The sequence below is a fragment of the Scomber scombrus genome, chromosome 9, assembly GCF_963691925.1.
Source record: "Scomber scombrus chromosome 9, fScoSco1.1, whole genome shotgun sequence".
NCBI lineage: Eukaryota > Metazoa > Chordata > Actinopteri > Scombriformes > Scombridae > Scomber > Scomber scombrus.
In genome coordinates, this window is record NC_084978.1 from 25,614,047 (window position 1) to 25,634,440 (window position 20,394).

The following is a 20,394-nucleotide window of genomic DNA, read 5'->3' on the forward strand; positions in this document are numbered from 1 at the left end:
TGGACATGAGATACGAACAGTTCAACCACAGTTTTCCTTCTTTGCTTTGTTTTAGTTGAGGAGTTCATAGAGCCAGAGTGAGGTGAAAGTAAAGTAACTCTCAAAGTTAGAGAAAAGTAGCAAAGAAAATCTCAGCTCAGATTTATCTTGGGATCAGTTGGGGGTTGCTTAACCCCACTTTTGGGAACCATTGCTTTGACCCATTATCATTCAATCAATACTCTGCACTTACCTGGCACTGATGCAGAACTGGCCTCTGGAAAAATAAGGAGAGAAGTGTTATTTTCTCTGGACCTACAGTAATGTTGCCAGATGTGGAGAAAACACTAATAGAGATAGATTTTGAAGTTCTTTGATGAAAAAGTCTATGGAACCTGTACATGACATTATTTTACAGGGTTAGATTCTTCTGCTGTGAGCTTCAGGAAGGTATCTTAAGCAATAAAGTTATTGCCTAATCAATTGCAAAGTCAAATTAGAAGACTGAATTTAAGTTTGTGACTCCAGTCCACGCTGCCGCACACTCACTCTTGCGTAGTATCCTAAAGTCATCGGAGTCCAGTATTTGTTCGTCCTCTCTGTACCAGATGACCTGCAGGGGAGGAGTGCCCCTCATTCTGCACTCCAGGACCACCAGCTGGCCCTTCACTGTGGACACATCATGGAGACACTGGAAGATGTGACGATGACAGATGCAAAGAAGGGAAGATGGAAAGAAGAGAAAGGAACATACAGATCAAAATCAGAATGGATTACAGTAATATAATCTTTATTGAAAAAGGTTTTACCTTAACAAATGTAGGGGCCACTCCATTCCCTGAATACTGTTGATTGTAGAGGGGACTCTGGGTCTGAAAAGGAAAATCATACATTTAATATTGTATGTGTAGCAATTATTTTATTCATTTGTTCATGTCTATACAACCAGATGTTTTTACATGCAGATGAAAACATATGCATGAGGGTTTTAATGCCTCTACATCATTAGAAGGATAACAAGATTAGATGTGATCACCCTTTGAGGGCTGACAGACAGCGGCTGCACCAGGCTGGAGTGCCTCTGAGCGAGGATGGCCGAGGAGGCTGAGGAGCTGGTTGAGCAGGAGGAGAGCTCCCGAGAGGAGGAGGAGGAGGAGGAGATGGTCAGAGACATAGTGCTGGTCTTCTTCTGCACCCTCTGGACACTACGGGGTCACACATACACACAGTGGTGTTTAAAACGTGGTTCGAGGACTCAGCTTTAAGTTCAAGTGTGTGATTTTCATTATCATACAAAATTATACACTGTAGTTCTGAATACTTGTCACAGAACTTTGTATTCCAGTGTGTTTTATGTGTGTGTAGGTTTAAACTTACTCTGCCATGTTTCAGGCGTCCCAGGAGGCAGCGACACAAGTTGTTTTATGATCTGCAAAGACAGAAGAGTGTCAGACAGAGGTTTTATGACATTAGAATCCCGCTTGTATTTGCTGACATCAAGCGAAAGTTGTACGTTTAACTGCATGAATAAGTAGGCCTGTCAAAGCATGCATGGCCAGCAATATCTCTACCTGGATACATAAAGCTCTTGAGCAACAGAAACAAACATGGAGAGACTGAAAAATGCTCATAACACAACTTTAAATCTTTCAGAAGCTGTGACTGAAATGCTAAAGACGATCCATTGTTGAGTTTCTCAGTCTATTGAGGGTCAAATGACATGTCATTGTCAGTAGAAGTTAAAACAGAGAGACGGCCAAAATTGGATTTACAAGGTTTTAAACTGGCAGCAGTAAAATATATCACTAATCTCACCCTGACTGTACTTTGATACTGGCCAGGCCTGTATAGTTATTTTAAAAAAGTCCAGCTGCTGACATTACAGATGTTGAATCCTGATTATGAGGTTAGGTGAGTCCATCCTGAAATGATCTGCAAACATTCTGGGAAGAAATCTGTGGTGCGTCTTCAAGTTTAAAAGAAGACAATCCAGCACAGCACTATCAAAACATCACAGCCTCAAAAAAAGTAGCATCAGCATCTCTCTGACACACCATCAGCAAGAAGTACAGTAAACAAGAGTTTCATAAAGTTTCACTGCTTTCTCAAAGGTCTCATTTATTGGTGGACTGTTGTATCGGATCTTTCAGGTTACTTAGAGTATTACAGTGTGTATCTCTATGGAAACATATTAATGCACTTTTTTTCTTACAAGTGCATAAATTATACTTATTATAGAGAAATGATCAACGAAAGAAATAATAATGATATCTGCTCAGATGGCACTCAGAATTTAGACACAAATATAATACCATAGACTAAACTATCCTAACTCAGATACAACATCTGGTGATACTACTGGCATGAGATCCACTGTTAGCACAAAACTGTATGGAGCATGTTAGAAGCACATGTTTTCAGCAAACTTTGTTTAGCCAGTAGCAGTCATTAACATGAATCAGCGGTTGTTGCTGGAGAACTGTAGCACATATACTGTACTACATTTGGTTTAATATACTGTATATTCAGCAGCATGCAGCCACAGTTTTGCTCGTTCATAGTTTCCAGTGGGAACTTGGTTTACCAAATGGCCCAAATCCAACAAATCCCAACTCTGAAGCCTGCAAAATTATAGCAGACTATGCTGTACTTGTCCGTCATTAAAATGGGCGCAGCACTAAATATAATGACCACATACATGAGCAGCTGTGGTAAACCCAGAGATCCTGCTGTCACCACAGTCTATTCATTCTTAAACCTTACAAAGCTGAGCCGAATACTCATATTCTGACAGTCTGAGTTTTCTGTTGCTGGGAAATCCCTGTTTGAGCAAAAACATTCATTTTTTGCTGGTTAAATGGGAACACCACATGGTTTATTTCATGTAATTCTTTCATAAGCCACATGCATGTAACACATTTACCCACATTTTTTTAAACAATAAAAGAAGAGAGGAAAACAAACAAACACTAAGTTGATATTTCTGCAGTGATCCAGACTTTATAATTCACCACAGTTGTGAGGTCTGCAAATAAACCAGGTGTTAACTGGAGTGAAGGGAACAAGAATCCATAAAAAGGAAGCCAAAGCATGCTTTATGTATTAAATCGCACCACATCCTTGCTGTTGCAGGTTTACTTTAAAGGCGCAGTGTGCAGGATTTAGCGGACAATAGTGATGAGGTTGCAGATTGCAACCAATTGTATAAACTCCAACTCCCCATCCGATCATGTAGGAGAACCTACGATGGCTGCAAAAAACATGGTCCTCTCTAGAGCCAGCGTTTGGCTTTTCCCTTCTGCTTCTACTCTTTCATGCTACTGTAGAAACATAGCAGTGCAACATGGTGGCCTCTGAGGAAGAGGACCCACTCCCTATGTAGACCTAAAGAGTTCATTCTAAGGTAATGAAAACTTCTTATTTTCTCGAAATCAAAAAATCCTTCCTAAAACAGTTTTTCTTTCAATTCTTGCAACAATCATTCCAGTCCGCTTCACAAAAGATGTTGTGACATGTAGTAAACACATACAAATGAATACAGATGTGCGTAAGAACAGGTATGAAGCATTCAAATCTGGATTTATTGTCTGGTCAGTGTCTGCAGGGTACATGATGATTCACACAGCCTGTAATCCTCAGCTCAAACATGCAGGCCAAACTGAACCATGATACTTTCTCTTAAGTCAAACCCTAAATGCCCACTTCCTCTTTCTCCAATTTAGCCCCAATCAAACCAACAAAGGCCTCACTTCCTTTGGGTCAGGTTACTAAGTGTCTCCATCATGGTGTCACAGCTAATTGAAGGTATATGTCGTCTTTCATCGTTCCACACCCCAAAAGACTCCCACAAAAATCTCAGCCTGCTGCACTGGGTGTCTCTGCTCTGGTCCCAGAGAAGGAGCTGACAGAGGAGGCTGAGGTTCAGGTTTCCAGGCTAAATTAAACTCTGCTGCCTCCTGAGCACAGCAAAGACTCTCTGACCTGAGATAAATCTCCTTTTCACTGCAGATTTCTATGTCTCTTCTACCTTTAACCTCCTTTCCTTTGAGTTTCTCTCTCTCTCTCTCTCTCTCTCTCTCTCTCTCTCTCTCTCTCTCTCTCTCTCTCTCTCTCTCTCTCTCTCTCTCTCTCTCTCTCTCTCTCTCTCTCTCTCTCTCTCTCTCTCTCTCTCTCTCTGTCCAACTCTGTGTCTGTCTGCCTGTTTTTTAAAGGACTATAAGTGGATCACAACAGTCTAAACACTGTCTAAATCACAGGATCACAGCTTAGGCAAAAAACAGCTGCAACATGTACAATATCCATGTGTACATCCAGTTTTCCCGTCAGATAATCACTGCTAACAGGTGTGTTTGTGTGTGTCTGTATGTTGGTGGGACCCTGTTGTTGCTACAACAACAGCTGCTGCTGAACCCCTCGTATCAATTGTCTCTATCTTACATAACCAAAAGATTAAAAGTGACAGTTTGCAGCACTACTAAGCTGTTGCAATAGATGGATGGAGACGTGAGAGAAGAGGCTGCAAAGTCCAAAGATGACCACAATACTTTCACAGTATCATATTATGGTGCACTGACTGTTTGTATTAAAGGGGCACTGCATAATTTAGTATTGTACTTTCATAACGTTTAGTACGCTACAAGAGATATATTAAAAAAAGAATGGTCAGAATTGAAGCAACAGAAGATGAGATGTCCTCATACATTTACTTCATAGTATGAGTCAGCTCCAAAAATCCTACAATTCCCATGATGCAACTTCATTATGTCCTTCATTAGAACCCTCCTGTCTGCTAACACCCTCATCTGCCATACAGATTCCACAACTGTCAATGTTTTAAATGTATTTATCTATTTTTTTGATTTTTATTCATTGTCTTTTTATTTTTTGATTGTACTGGACTTCTATGAAGTGATTGCAGTGTATTTTCTGTTTTTATGTCTGTGAACCACTTATTTTAGAAAGAGCATAGAAATATGATATGATACGATATGATACAATATGATACGATATGATACGATATGATACAATATGATACGATATGATACGATGGAAAATGATACGATATTATACCATACAGTATGGTACGGTACGATATGGCATGATACAATAGGATAGTATGCTATACTATACTATACAAAACAATACAATATACGATACAGTACGGTGCAGTACAGTACAATACTGAACGATATGATGCTATGATGTACTATACGATACGATACGAAATGATAAGAAATGATACAATATGATACGATAGTATGTGAATAATGATTCTTCTTCTTCTTATTATTATTATTATCATTATTACTTTTATTATCATTATTATTATCTTTTGAACCCCAGTTTTTGATGCAGCCATTGATGCAAGTCAGGATAAAACTGATGACATCTTCAGGTTTTGTTTATTTGCTGGATTTTTTAAATAATGTTTGAAAGATCTCTCCAGAATCATAGAACACATTATAACTGTATTTGATATTTAAAGTCTTTGTAGTTGCTGCTTTAGCAGCTTTAAAAGCAGTTCTGTTGCTTTTGATTGCATAAAATCGGCAGCAGCTACTGAACAGAAAATAAAGATGTCTTAATGCTGTATTTACTGTATCTGGGATTTTCTAAGATTTCAAGGTCTGACCGTCTCTTATAATATGTATGTACTGGTTGGACTGACATCATTAATTGAGTGTGATTGCTGTTAAACACACTGGATTCTGGCATTACCATACTGTAACAACAAGTATGTAACAATTGACTGTAGGGCTCACTGCTCATACTGTACACTGCAACGTCCTCACACTATTATATACTATTATATGGTGTCATGCATGTGTGGAATAATTTGAACTTTAAGACTAAAGTGGTCTTATTTTTTAACAAATGTTGTGTTGATCAAATCAGAGATAAATAAAACAGAAAATGACTGAACCAGATCTGACATTTAACAAAAGGCTGGCCAGTATTATATCAGCATTAATGCAAGTTTCCTTCAGTGGGGACCAAAGTGAGTGTATTATAGTCTCTGACTGACCCACTAAACCACATTAGTGACCTTGAGTCATGTGTGAAGCTGCAGGCTGCTTTTGTATCCTAATAATTTAAGAAACACATACTGTCTTCCAGATTTCTACTTATAAATAGCTCCAAACACAACAGATTGCACAGTTTATACTTTGCCTGTGTGGTTTGCTGCTTCACTACAATAAGATCTATATATAGCAGGACTCATTTAAGACCTGGTTTTGAATTAGAAGGATCTCTATGATGTTTTTGTTTGTGTGGTACACATTTCATTAAAGCAACAAAAGAATTGATCCAGGTTTTTAGGTGATCTTTTGGAAAATATCACATTACACTCTCACAGTTTTACAACAGCCTTGAAACAACAGCAAACACATCACTTATCAAACTGAGCCTCGGCCAAATACACAACATAACACGCGGCGCACAGATGTTCTGCTAATGTAGTGAAGTATTTTGACCTGTTGCACACATCTCCAGAGTTTATGTGTCAATGAGGAATATTGGCTGGTATTTTTAACACTGCTTGTCCTCCTGGGACGACGTTCATCCCACCTGTTCAGCTCCACAGCAAAGAACGAGGATGACTGGGCTTTCGCTAACTCCGTCGCTGTGTTTTCAAAGGCAGGGCGGCAGTCCACCTGTTCTCACCAGAACATGTTCAAAATGAGTCATGGTTGAGGAACTTTATCATCTGCAGCTTTCTATAATATGCAGGAAAGTGATCAGAGACTAGCAGAAAGAAAACTGCAGAATTATCCATTTTAAGCTCTACTTGCATTATTTTGACATGTATAATTTATATATCTACAGTTTGAAGCATACATACACAATGCAACACAACATATGTAAAGCACGCGGGTTGCTGCATCATTCTTGAACATTAACTTAGAATAGAAATACGATATGTGCCTGAATTTAAGGGACAAATTCTAACATGCATCCTGCATGGTGAGGAAACCAACACCTACCCACAGTCCACCTCGTTAAATATAAAGGAACCACCCACTGTGTAATCCCAGCCCTGCACACACCACCACCACCACCAAGCCTCCAACCCCCAGCAGCTCTCAATCGTGGACAGATTTAGCTCCGGGCAGCAGCACATTCTAGATTTGCAGTGTGTTGAAATCTACGGGTAAGCAATCATTACATAAGCCTATGTGTTCCTGTTTAATTGACAGGAGGCATCAACATCCACGAGCCAATAAAATCAGCTAAAATCAGAAGTTTGGCTCGCGCCCAGTGGCCTGAACAACAGTGAAAAACACGAGAACAATTCTCACACGTGCACAATGTGAAACTGTGTTTTTCTGTATAGTCAGCATATCCTCCATGCATGCATTTACATTACTGTGAAGCCGAACAGATACACTATGGAAAGCACGCCCACAACAATACAGTTGGCATGAGTGCAAGAAGGGAAAAAATATCGATTTGACTAAAAATGCATGTTCTGGATTTAAGTCAGCACAGTTGCAAGTTTATCAGTTCAACAATTTTCCTCTGTAATGAATCCCAAATCACATGATTCAGTTAAGGAATTTACTTGGAAATGATTGGCCCGTTAAATAAAGTCTTACCATGATGTTTTACACAGTCAGAATCTATGCAATGTTTAATGGCGAGTACTACATAAGCACGTTAAATTGCACTATAATTACAGCTTTGCTCTCTGGTGCTCCCAAGAGGCAGCGAGAGAGAACTGCTCGACTTTTAGAAATACGTCTACAACCAATGAGTGACCTAAATGCTAAACTTCATACTTCTGTGGAAAAGAAGACATTTACTTGTGGACAGTTTCAAGTGGTCGACTTGCTGCTGAATTTTCTGTCCATAGCAACACAGAAATTCATCCGTCTACACAAATCATCTCAATTACTGAGGAGGAAACACTCCTCTCTAATGTCATTCAGATTTCTGTATCTTTACATAACTGTTGCCTTGTACAGCTTTACATTTCTGTGTTTGGTTCTAAAAGTGACTCTAGAGGGACGGAAAGATGTAAACAGAGCATCCGTAGAAAAAGAGGAATTCCTCTAGTTGCTGTATTAAAGTCTTTTTTGTATTTTCTCACTCCAATCACTCTGACGACCTCTTAAACCTCCACCTCTGATTCTCCTAACTCCTCAATTCGTCGGCTTCGGGGGACTGATTTAGCCTAGTCCTGGGTCACCTGATCCTTCTGCCTGCCAACCGCGTCTCAGCGACTGAACACAGCGTCATGCAGGCATGTCGGGCTTACACTGTGAACTCCAACCCCCCCCTGCCCTCTCCCAAACTCTGCCACCCACTCCATTTTGGCTGGTATGTCTTGTGTTGCCTCACCCTACAGGCTATATAACTGACACACTTTTTTTTTCTCCTCCTCCTCCACCCTTTAAACCCCCAAACGGATGTAACAGATTTTTCCTCCAGTGAAACAGTTTGGAGGTCTGATGGTGGACAGTTTGCATCCTGGATGACACACTTATACAGTTACATCACATACTTATACATTTAAAACATATGGAGGAATAGACAGAAAGAACTAGGTTTTAGAGATACATCAAGATAGATAGACATATACATAGGCATATAGACAGATAGACAGATAGACAGATAGATAGATAGATAGATAGATAGATAGATAGTTAGATAGATAGATAGATAGATAGATAGATAGATAGATAGATAGATAGATAGATACAGCATATAAATTTAGCTTGAGACTGAGCCTTCCAGCTGTCCTCTTCTTTCTGACACTGCAAACTCATTCACTACATTTGATCCAACACTGCCTGCAGTGTCAATAACCATTATGGCTCTTGACCAAGTGAATTACAGCATTTGATTACCTGATTACTTCACTTTTGGGTTCTCATCTGCCAATCACAGCAAGGCGCCGTACCACAAATCTATGTAAACCCTGAAAAGTTCCTTCCTGTTGAGTTCCCACTGAAAAGTCGCCGATGGTGAGAACTCAACAGAGCGAAGATGTTTTACAATGATGTTGAGATTTTAAGTGTTGATCCAGTCACAGACACACACACACACACACACACACACACACACACACACACACACACACACACACACACACACACACACACACACACACACACACACACACACACACACACACACACATATACATATGTACACACATGTGAAACAGGCCGAGGCCGCAGCTTCAACATGCAGCTTCCCCCCCCCCCCGCCTATAAGAAACTTTAACCAAAGTGTTCCCCTCCTTACCTGTCTGCTTTTTTCCCAGCAGGATAAAAAAAGAAAACAACAACAAAGAGAAGTATTGATCCAACAGGAAGTGTGAATGATCCAAATGCTAAATGCTGCTACTGCTATGTGCCTGTGTGGCTGCCAGTCATGGCTCGGTGGCCGGACGCTCCCTGCTCCCGAGCTGACACACACATTTACACACAAACACACAGGCAGGGGTGTGTGTGTGTGTGTGTGTGTGTGTGTGTGTGTTGAGAGGGGGGGGTGAAGGGGTTGTGGTGGTGGAATGGGGTTAGGAGGGAATATGAGGCTGGTGAGGGGGGTGAGTGGAGGGCAAGAGAAGTAGAAGAAGGGGGGCTCGGTCAGAGGGGGTCCCGAAGGGGCAAATTTAGAGCGGGGTATAGTGAAAGGAGTCATCATCCAAGAGTTCTAAGTCAAAGGTGAGTAGACCTCAAATCTGCGACGATTGAGCTTTGCCTCACCTGTTTCTGTGCACCCAGAGGTGGGAGAGAGATCAGCTGATGCACTTTGCAAATCGATGATCTTTAGAGGATCGTAAAAGAACTATCTGCTCAGCTCATTTCAGATGACGAGAAGGTGGCCACGGCTGTGCAGCTGATGACCTAACCTCATCCAAGAGTGTGAGGCAGGGGCCAGGAAACCTGTGCCTGGTGCCAGTGAGTCTTCAGTGGATATACGACACCCTTGGAAATGAGACAGACAGACACACAGATGTTCATGTTACTTTAAACACAAGCTTAAAAACAGAGATTCACTTACTTCACACATGGATAACGAGGATGTAGTGTTTAGCTAACGTGATTAAGGATTTAAGCAGACATTTGTTTTTTCAGTGTGAATGTAACAGATGCCTAACTCTAATTTCAACCTAACACCCGGAAATTAAATGATCCCCAGCTGGACAAGCTGTGAGGAAGTGTGAAATCCAAAAGTTGTCCACAAATGTGTCCTGTGACAGAGACACACCCCCAGACACCTGACTGATCGTTGCTTCAGCTCGGTTCACTTGTCTTCGACTTTTTCTCAAATTGCTGTATGCAAGTTTATATTTAAAGGAACAGGTCAACATTATGGGGGTCACAATTATTTGCTTTCTCTCTGAGAGTTTGAGTCATTATAAAATGTGACACTGTGAAATCAAGCCTGACATGAAAAAAGTGTTCTTGGGAAAAATGCTGTTATGAAATTTGGCTTACACTTTGAATAACAGTGATAATAATGTGTTGAGATTCAATTATTTTTTTCAATTATTTCACAAAATGTTGGTTCATTTTACAGTTTATTACTGCTGTATTATGATTCATAATTTATTTTTTATTTAATCATGATTGAAGACTTCGGGGGTTCCATAGATTCATAGGCCTGTCACAATAATTACATTATCAACTTATGTAACGTAATTATCAACATCATCATGTCTATACACAATTTATCATATGATACATGGACATTAACTTGATCATTTTTTGACCTCAATATCACCACACTTCACATTATCAGCTAAGAGGCTATTCATGTCACATTGGCTAAGCAAGTAGTGTCCTCCATTCCTCACTGTGCACGTCCTGAGTGGAGACTGCTGAAGAATTAAAGGTAAATAACTCTGTCCTGGCCCATAATGACAGTCTGTGTTTTTACAGAAGCATAACGCCCACTCTCCAATCCCACACCCCACCTCCCTTGCATTATTATGCTATTATATTATCATTATATCAGTGGTAAAAAAATTATCTTCAAATGACAGTAATATTGTCATTCTACTCACAGGTGAAAAACGTGGAATAGATGAGGATAGATAGGGTTTAAAACACAGCTTCAGATCAGTAAATGTATTCTGTTTGTGGAGCCAGAACTAATGCTACGATGAGGAGTCTACTGGGCAGGTGTACAGTATCGACTCTGGTGGACTGTCAGGTGATTGGCAAAGGCAGGAACACAATGAGAACAACTGGTGGGCAGCTGTTTGAAAAAAACAAAACCCTTGTAAACTCAGCCTCCAAACATTGTCAGCTGTCTTGAACAGATGATTTGATTTTAAAAGACAAAGGCATCAGTGCATGTTGTCATCATAAGAAAATCAGATTAGTAAATGCACCTGGTGTGCTGACAAGGACAAATGTCGGAGCTTTTGTCACAATGACAGATGAGATGTGTCCAACAGACAAAAACATGTCAGAGTTTTATTTGACTGGATTAAAGGTTTCTGATGAGTCAAGTTTTTATAAAGTCGATATGACCTTAGAGGTAGCCTCAAAAACAAACCACACCACTTGATTCCACATATTTATTGTTGTCTCACTGTCTTCTGCCTCTTTACATGGAAACACAAGTCAGTGTGTTTATCTCAAAGCAGGAGACATCAAACATACTGTAGGTCCAGTGCAAAAATTAAACAGAGAAACAAAACCAGAATTCTCAGAAATTACAAAAATGAAATGTTTAAGGGAAATATATATATTTATGTTCTTATACATATATCTTTATCATATTTGGTCTTTTATAATCTCAACTACTGTTCAAAAGTTACATTTTCAGAAAAACAGCTATCCAAATAACTTCAAAGCCTCATTCTTTTTTCTCAGAGTTGGGCGACGTCATCAGCTCCGACAGTCTCGGTTTAATCTCAACTTTTTGATAAATAGCACTCGTCTGCAGTCAATTCTAGCTATTATTGGCTTGTTGCTGCTTTACAGTTTGAGCTATAAAGCAGGAAAATGCATTCAATGTTATCCATAATCATATTGACTGTCCCTCTCCTTCACATCCTTTCTCTTTCTCCTCCATATGATCATTATCATAATCAATAAATTCTCAATTCGTTAATTAAGGCAGTTAAGAGACGTGGTTCCCTTCGCATTTTCAAAAAAACAACTTTCCCACTGTTTTCCTACTTTTCCCTACTCAGAATCTCTTCCATATATTTTAATAATTGTGGATTTGTGTTTTACAGCAACATTCAAGATCCTTCTAATTAACAAATACCTGACTCAAGCCAACCAACCACCTCCTCCACATTTCCTTACTTGCACATTAAACACCTGTTCACCGTCGACATCGCACCCTCCCACACGCTCTCCTGAGAACGCCACAGTTCATCCACAGACTTTCTGCTCATACTGGAAAATAACAGTTGTAACACTTCAAGTGGAACTAAATAAAACATTCTTATTTAAAGTTTGATTAAGTTGTGCTGCTGTTATGCTATGTTTTATCATTCAGTATTAACTCCCAACAAAAAGTTACATAGTCTCACTTTCACTTCATATTTTTGACAGCAACACATTTGAAGTGCTTTGTATTAGCATGGTTCTGCATCATCCTTCATCCAACTTCACCAATCACCAAAAAACCAGGATTGGACCAGTTCTGTGGTCTCTTTCTCAAGGCTCTTGAGTGGATAATTATGCCTTATGCAATGTACAGTAGATGGCTAATGCTGTGGTAATTTCCTGTATCAGTGTGGGCTGCTTTGCATGTCACGCCCACGCTCTCATACCTAATTAAGTGATTAAATAAAATAAAATAAAAAATAATTTCCCACTCCCGCCTGACAGCCACCGAGCCAATCTGATGACTACTCGAAGATATAAAATGCTTCCTGAATTGGCTGAAGGGTACTTCAGCAGAGCTGGGGGTGGATGGGGAGATACTTGACGAGACAGAGAAAAAGCTACAGAGAGAATAAGACGTGGGAAGAAAGAGCTGGAGAACAGTGAGAGGTGCTTGAGATGGGTGGAGGAGAGACTTTAGCAGAGGAAAAACGAAAGGCAAGGAGAGCCGTGTTGACAAAGTGAGAGAAAGAGGGTTGGTGGGAGAGTTGGAGATGAGTGAGTCACCGTGAGCCTGAAACAGAATCTATCATCGTTTTAAGCGGTGGAAGGTGTAGGCGGGAGTGCGCTGATCTCTCTCTCTCTTTCGTTAGTGAAACAGCTCCCGTCAAATGTTCAGCACAAGAGGATGAAGTACAGGAGAAGACAGAGCAGTTTGTTTCTAATAATCCGCAAAATATCCCCATTGTGTCTCAAAACTGACAAAAAAAGATGAACCCAGATATAACTCACATCATTAGGTGTGACAAAGGGGCTCGTCACTTTGTAGCAGAGCTCATGGTTGTGCTGTTTGTTGAAGAAGCATGAAGAACGATGCAGATAAAACACTGATGAGTTGTCAAATATACAAGTTATTGGGCACATTTAGAATAATGATTTAAAGAGAAAACACTTTCATTTCCAATAGAAAAAACATCATCTGTGAGCTCAAACTCGGACAGCAATCTTATCTGATAAACTAAAATCTTAAGACCGATTTGATAAAATGGCCCAAATCCAAAACTCAAACTCTTCTGATAACATTTGTCACTATGATATAACTGCATGAAAATAAAAAGTTGAACAAATGCTGACTTTGTAATACAATCAGGTGAAAACTGGAAAAGGAGCAAGGATTATATCAAATGGACCATCTCAAAAAAGCTGATCAATTACAGGACTGATTTGTTAATTTAACAGGAATTAAGTATTTGTGTTAACTAGAGAGTTGAATAGAGTGCAGCAAATACTGTCAGTGATGGTGAACTGTTACTGTACTCTATCCTTGCTAATGCGTGGTAGAGCTAAACAGAAGCTGGAACCACTGTGGTAGCTCAGGACTAGCTTTGGTCTGGTCTCTTGTCCTATTTGGACTACAATGGCCTAGGGGTCTTACTCAGGATCCCAGCCAAACCCGCTCAACAGAAGACCAAACCTGACCAAAGCTAACACAGTGCCTGGGTGTAAATATGATATATCCTGTCCACACATATGTCGAAGTACCTTTAGGCAATGGGTTCAAATTAAAAAAAGCAAAAATGTCAATTTGGACCAAAGCTTTTTACCTGCAGTTTCTATCAGCTGCTCATGGGTACAAAATATATTTCCAAGGTCCAAAATATGTTTTGACTGAATTCATTTTACATTTTTGGCCAATTTAATATATTTTAAATCATATCTCAAAACATATATCTAAGTAAGAATCCTATATGGCTTATTTTGTGTCCAAAGTCATCTGTGTAAAAAGAGAAAAGGTGGTGCTGCTAGCTAAACTTTTTTATAAGCTTAGCTACATGTTAGCAAGAAGCTCTTGGCTCTGAAATGTTAGCCCGTACTAGCTAACGTACACGCTGTGTCTGTTAGCCTATCAGCATTCGTTTACAATGCACTGAAGCCATGTTAACTAGCTAACTGGTCCGGTATGTCAGCGAGAAATACTGTCTCACCCGCTGAAGCTAATTTGGTAACAACCTAGAAATAAGACAGTTGTCAGAAAGATCTGTTTCCAGTTTAAAATATTCTCACAGAACCAGCTGTAATATTTCTATAAGTCCATAATAAAAACAAACCCAAATAAAGTATCACTGAATACAAAACATTTGGCGCAATTTTTGATAGCCACAAAATTCAAGCGTAAATACAATATAGAGAATAATGTAACATAAAAAGATGAAAGAAAACTGGGACTTAAAAATAAATTGAAAATTCACATTTGAAGGTAAAAAACAAATACTTCTTCACCAAACCTACAGTAATACTTGTGTAAAGCATGTGGGCTATTAAATATCTGACAGCTAGCGACAGTAAATTACATATAATTTGTGGCAATTTAGCAACACACATCAGACCAGAGAGCTTTTTCAGGTCCTCAGTGTGTCTGATTTGTTGGATTTGTTGTTGTCTATCAAAAAGTGAATCATTATATACACTGAACTCGGCAAGGTTAGCGCATTTAGATAGTTTAATATGGAAAAATCTCAAAAATATTGACAAATTGTCAGTTGTGATTTGCGAAGTATCTCAAGAAAGCCAATATCTCAAAGCCTTGATCTTTGGTTTCTTGCTTTGTGGCTCATTGTGTCAACTACACAAAATACCAGCAACAAAACAGACTAAGTATTATACAACCGGGCCTTTTCACTTTTTTGGGGGCCCAGTACATTGCATCACATCTCTTTTAGAACATCATTTCACCAAGAATATCCATCAAAAACAGGTATCTGTCCCATGTTGGGTAGTGTAAGAAATACTGATCTAAAGCTAATGTCTAGGAGTAATCTCTTCAATACTGACTACCGAATGGCTTTTAATGTTTCCCACTCTGAAGCTTAAAATCATCTCAAAGTCGGATATATTACATAAAATATGTACAAGGTGGCCATTGTGCAAAGAGATTGACTTATACACGTTAAGGGGAAAATCAATCACACAGCAGAATTAACATGATACATCACTTGATCTTGAGCCTTTTAACAAGGACTGTAACATTTTCCAAGAACATGGATATCACATGTATGAACTCTGTTTTGGGATGGCGTTTCACATTCATTAGCCTGTAATTCTGTACACATACATAAAGATGGCTTGTCAATTATAATTTTTTTTTTAGAAAACAGTGCATTTTACAATATTATATACATCCTTAGCTGTACAAAAGCATTCATAGCCAGTTAATGTGAAGTTTTGTATCTCTACTTGCGGTGTATTACAACTGAAACTCTTACAGTAAAGTACAAGGTTATCAAGGTCCTTGTCATGGAGTAATACAACCTAAATTACATGATCTAGATCTGGTGGTGTGAATGCTCAAACTGGGGTCTAAGAGGACTGATGGGGTACTGACTGTATTAATAATGTTTTCATAAAACCAACTCAACTTATTTGAACTGATTTCAGGCAAAACAGACAGAAAAGTTGACTTGCCACTCTTATTAGGGATAGAATTACCTAATAAATAAACTAGAGATAAGTGAACTATATCTTCATGATAATGCTGTACGTCTTAATAGATTCAATTCAGACCTTTGGTCTTATTATAAGATTTGCAGCGACGGTGTATTTACAGTAAAACATAACTGATTAAATCTACGAAATGTTTAACTGACTCACTGTCAACCTGAAGAAGGAAAGGAAACACTTCTTCCAAGAACATACCATTTGATAGTGCATAATATAATCATATATCTAATAATACTTTATGTTAATTAACAACATAAGGATTCAGTACAGTGATATAATCATTTGAATTGGGTCCTTCAATTCTGATTAAAGCAGTAACGAGGAAAACTTGACACAAAGAAACACTTCTGAGGTATTGGAGACAGACAACAAAGACGTTTGGATCTGGAAGCTGATTAAAGAAAATTATGAGGGGGGTTAAATTAAGAAGGTTTGGCCCACATTTCCAACAAAAACCAGTATCTGAAATGCCCAGATGATGTCCGTGGAGTCAACGAGGATGATGAAGCGCTTCTGTTCTTCCGCTTTTTCGCTCCTTTTCAAACAGATGCTTTTATGAAGACGCACCGGAGATTACTCCCCTTGTCTGTGTGGGGAGAGTAATGATCCAGATGTAATGACTTGGGCGCAGGTGATCCAGTAATAAACAACCGAAAACATAGCTGAGAGCCAGGCATTGTTATAGCGAATACGAGTGAGTAGCTGATCGACACAAAGTAAGCTGAGTAACTGATGAAAGGTTGTGTAGTTGTGTAGGAGGGATTCCTTAAAAAAAAAAAAAAAAGACAAGAATTACTGATCCAAACAAGTTGAATGTCTCCAGTGCTGACAGATGTAGATAATCAGGTCCGGTTTAAGTATAGGACGGACTCTTGAGGACCAGATGTTGAACAGTAACGTGATGGTTATGAGACATCTTCCAGAATCTACCAGTCAAGTGCTTTTCACCTTACAGATTCTAACACTTTCCATCGACAGGTGAACTAAAGCTCCTTTTAGCTGAATTTCCAGATGTTTGTGACGCTGTGGCTGAAAAGGTGGAGCTCCAGGCTTCAGTAGTCAACGATGGTTTCAAGCACAGCTGGAATTATGATCAACCCCACGGTGAATCCGTCCATGTTTACATTTACAAACGTATTGGCCACACTAGACGAGAGGCTTGGGTAATCGATCCAGGGGTATGTGTTTGAGTATGTGTCAGCACGAATATGAAAAGGCATCACCTCGCAAACCCCCAAATAATGGCAGGCATCAGCTGTTGATCCCAGAGAGTAGCAGGTCCACTCATTACCAGTTGAATAGCGAGTTCTGTCCGAGAGTCATGAAGTAAATCTGACTGCTGCCTCCTGACTGCACAGAGGCAAAGAAGATCTACGACAAGAGAGACAGAGATTTAGAAACAGTGTTAAATGTTCACAGTAGTTCCAGCTCATTGTGACTGTGTGTGTATAAAGGTGTTAGTGAGTCGAGAACCTTTTTTTTTTAAAGTCAAGAATGAATTAAAAAAAGAAAAAGATCATTTACAGTGTAACCATTTATATAGAACAGTATACATGATAAAATGTATTAGTTCATTAAAATAAACAAGTTAAAGATGTAATATTGCATTTAAAGGAGCTGCAGTATTACACTACATAACTACTACAGTAAATAATATATTAACTACAGGCTTCTAAAAAGAAATACCAATGACGAGGGGAATTTAATGACAATTATGACAACAACTAATCTATAGTTTTGAAAGCTCAGTTAGTGAAAATAAAATATATGTAGTATTTATATTATGTTTTATATACATCTGAGTCAAACTCTGTGTTAACACCTGGATGTAAGTGATATTAAACAACAGAAGGAAACTGATAATAATACTGGGGGTGGCAAAAGAACACATAATCTAAATCTATACCATAACATAAAGAACTCAATTATTATATTCATACACTGTTTACTGAACATTGCATTTGAATACATTATACTGCAGTTTTAGGCTGTATAGGTGCAGTGTAACTCCTACCTTGTCATTCCTTTCACACAGGAACTTGAGTTTCTGAGCCTTTTTGTGCATGAAAACTCCCTCTAGGTTCCCTGTGTTGGCAGATCTCAGTTCAATGGCCTTTTCACCCCAACCCATCACCTGGTTAGACTGGAGGTAGGCTGCAGAGAGAGTGAGAGAGAGAGAGAGAGAGAGGAGGAGAGGAAACATGTAGATGAGGAGACAGAGTTAGACTGTAGAAAATAAAGATGTGTGTGTGTATGTGTGAGTAAATATATTCCTCACAGACAGTCCTCATTAGAATAATGACCCATCTACTGGTCCCAACACACACACACGTTATTTTTAGTCGACCCTGCCCCAAATGTGTCTGCTGATCTAGAATCAGTGAGTCAAACTGCAGGTCAATACAATGATAGCAGTGACTTTGAATGAGGAAGATTCAAATGGTTAACATTGTATATAAATACTGAACTGGACTTTCTGATAATTTGTTATTGTCACATGAATAAGTGAATACACGTTTCATAAAGACACACTGAGTATAAGCAACATGCAGAAAAAACTGTCTCTGAAACATTTGTTCATACTACACCTGACATGACTATCAGCATTTGTTTTTACTTTGCTTGTGTTAGCTTTTTTATTGGTAATAATACTAATAATTAGTATTTGCTTTTGTGTGTGTTGTGATTGTGTATGTAGCATGTAACGTGTGTGTCCCTGTGTGTTTGGATGAAACTTACCGACCGACGCGGGCATCTCCCCCCACTGCAGCACTGTATCCTTGGTGATGCGGCCGTACGTGTCGATGTAGACGCCCTCGTCCTCGTAGCAAACCAGAACCTCTGTTCCAGCGCTGTTTGGCAAAATAATGATGGCATGGGGGCGGATGGAACCCTGGATCTATGAGACAAAAACACACATTACAAAACACTTTACCATAAAGAATACACAAACTCTGAGATGTATCAACACACTGCAGTCACTGTTAAATGTTAAACTCTTTGGTCATCACAGTCACAACCTCTGAGGATACATGGATGCTTAGAATAATCAAAAAAGAAGAGAGGCATATAAGAAGTAAAGGGGTTGGACAGTTTTCCCTGGTCTAACTGAAGCAGAAAGTTAATTAGAACGAGTTCACACATTTCAAATCTACTGCTAATTATTATTAGGAAAATGTTCTTAACAACACAGCAGTTCAGCTGGTCTGTTGCATGAAAACAGTTCTGCAACACTAAATGTTTCACCCAGCAGCCACTAAGAACTAATAAAGGAACTCATAAAGTTAAACTTTTCTGTTGTAGAACCAGCAACATATATCTAAAGAAATCTTTTCAGATATTTAACAGCAACTACATTACCAAAGGAATCTCACAAATGTATTGAACCTGTTTAGATATGTCATCAAACCACATTTCTCTGACCACTTAAGACACTACGTTAGACACACTTATCTAACCAGTTCAAAAACTACTTCTCTGAGCAGATAAGACACAGTTCTATAACCACATCAGAAACACACGCATCTGTAACCAATAACGAAACATCATTCTAACCACATCAGAAACACTTATGTTACCAGTTCAAAAACATCAGAAACACACGTATAACCAGTTCACAAAACACACTTCCATAACAAAGTTAAGATACAGTCATCTCACTGCATCAGACACACTTATCTAATCAGTACAAAAGCATTTCTCTAACCAGCTCAGACATGTTTATCTAACATTGAACCTGGTCAAAAACATATCTTAACAGGAAATCAAACACAAATGTGACATAACATAATTATGCTAACAATTACATGAATGAAACTGAAACCTTTGGAAAACTAAGCAAAACTACAGTAACAGAAAAGCAGCACTTCAACATCTGCCTACCGAGAAACCATCGGCATGTTTCTGACTATGAGGCAACACGCTCTGCAACAGCTCACATCATCTGACTGACAGGGAATCCCTTCAGCACCAAAGTTTATCCAGGATGAAGAAACATCAGGCACATTCAACTTTATATTCCAATAAGATTTAAAACGTTACCAGAGTGTGAGCCACCACAATCCTGAGCATTAAAACGGGCATCCACAGACGCAACGCGATCTTAATTCTCTGCCTGGGAATCAGCATCGTTACATAGTTTGCAGGCAGCAGCGGGAGATGCACTGTGTGTGTGTGTGAGTGTTTGTGTGTGTTTCTTTAAGTGGGCGAGTGTTGCATTTTTGAGTGTGATGGCGAGTGCGTGCGTTTGCCAAAAGGTAAATTGAATCAGTGATGTGAATGGATAGTGATGCAGGTGGGTGTGTGTTGGCAGACGTGCATGTGTGTTAAGGAGTGTGTGTCGGAGTATGAATACACAGCTAAGAAGAAAGCTTGAGAGTGTGAAACGTCCTCA

General features: G+C 39.2%; 1 protein-coding gene across 1 annotated transcript in view; it reads right to left on the bottom strand.

The window, feature by feature from the left end:
* Positions 1-11,820: 11,820 nt before the first annotated feature.
* Positions 11,821-20,394, bottom strand: part of LOC133985913 (mitogen-activated protein kinase kinase kinase kinase 4-like) — a gene marked incomplete in the record, with an annotated part of 64,843 nt that continues 56,269 nt past the window's right edge. Inside the window, 3 exon segments of the mRNA XM_062425655.1 lie at positions 11,821-17,372; positions 18,016-18,155; positions 18,741-18,900. Of these exon segments, the coding sequence (XP_062281639.1) occupies positions 17,289-17,372; positions 18,016-18,155; positions 18,741-18,900 (384 nt within the window).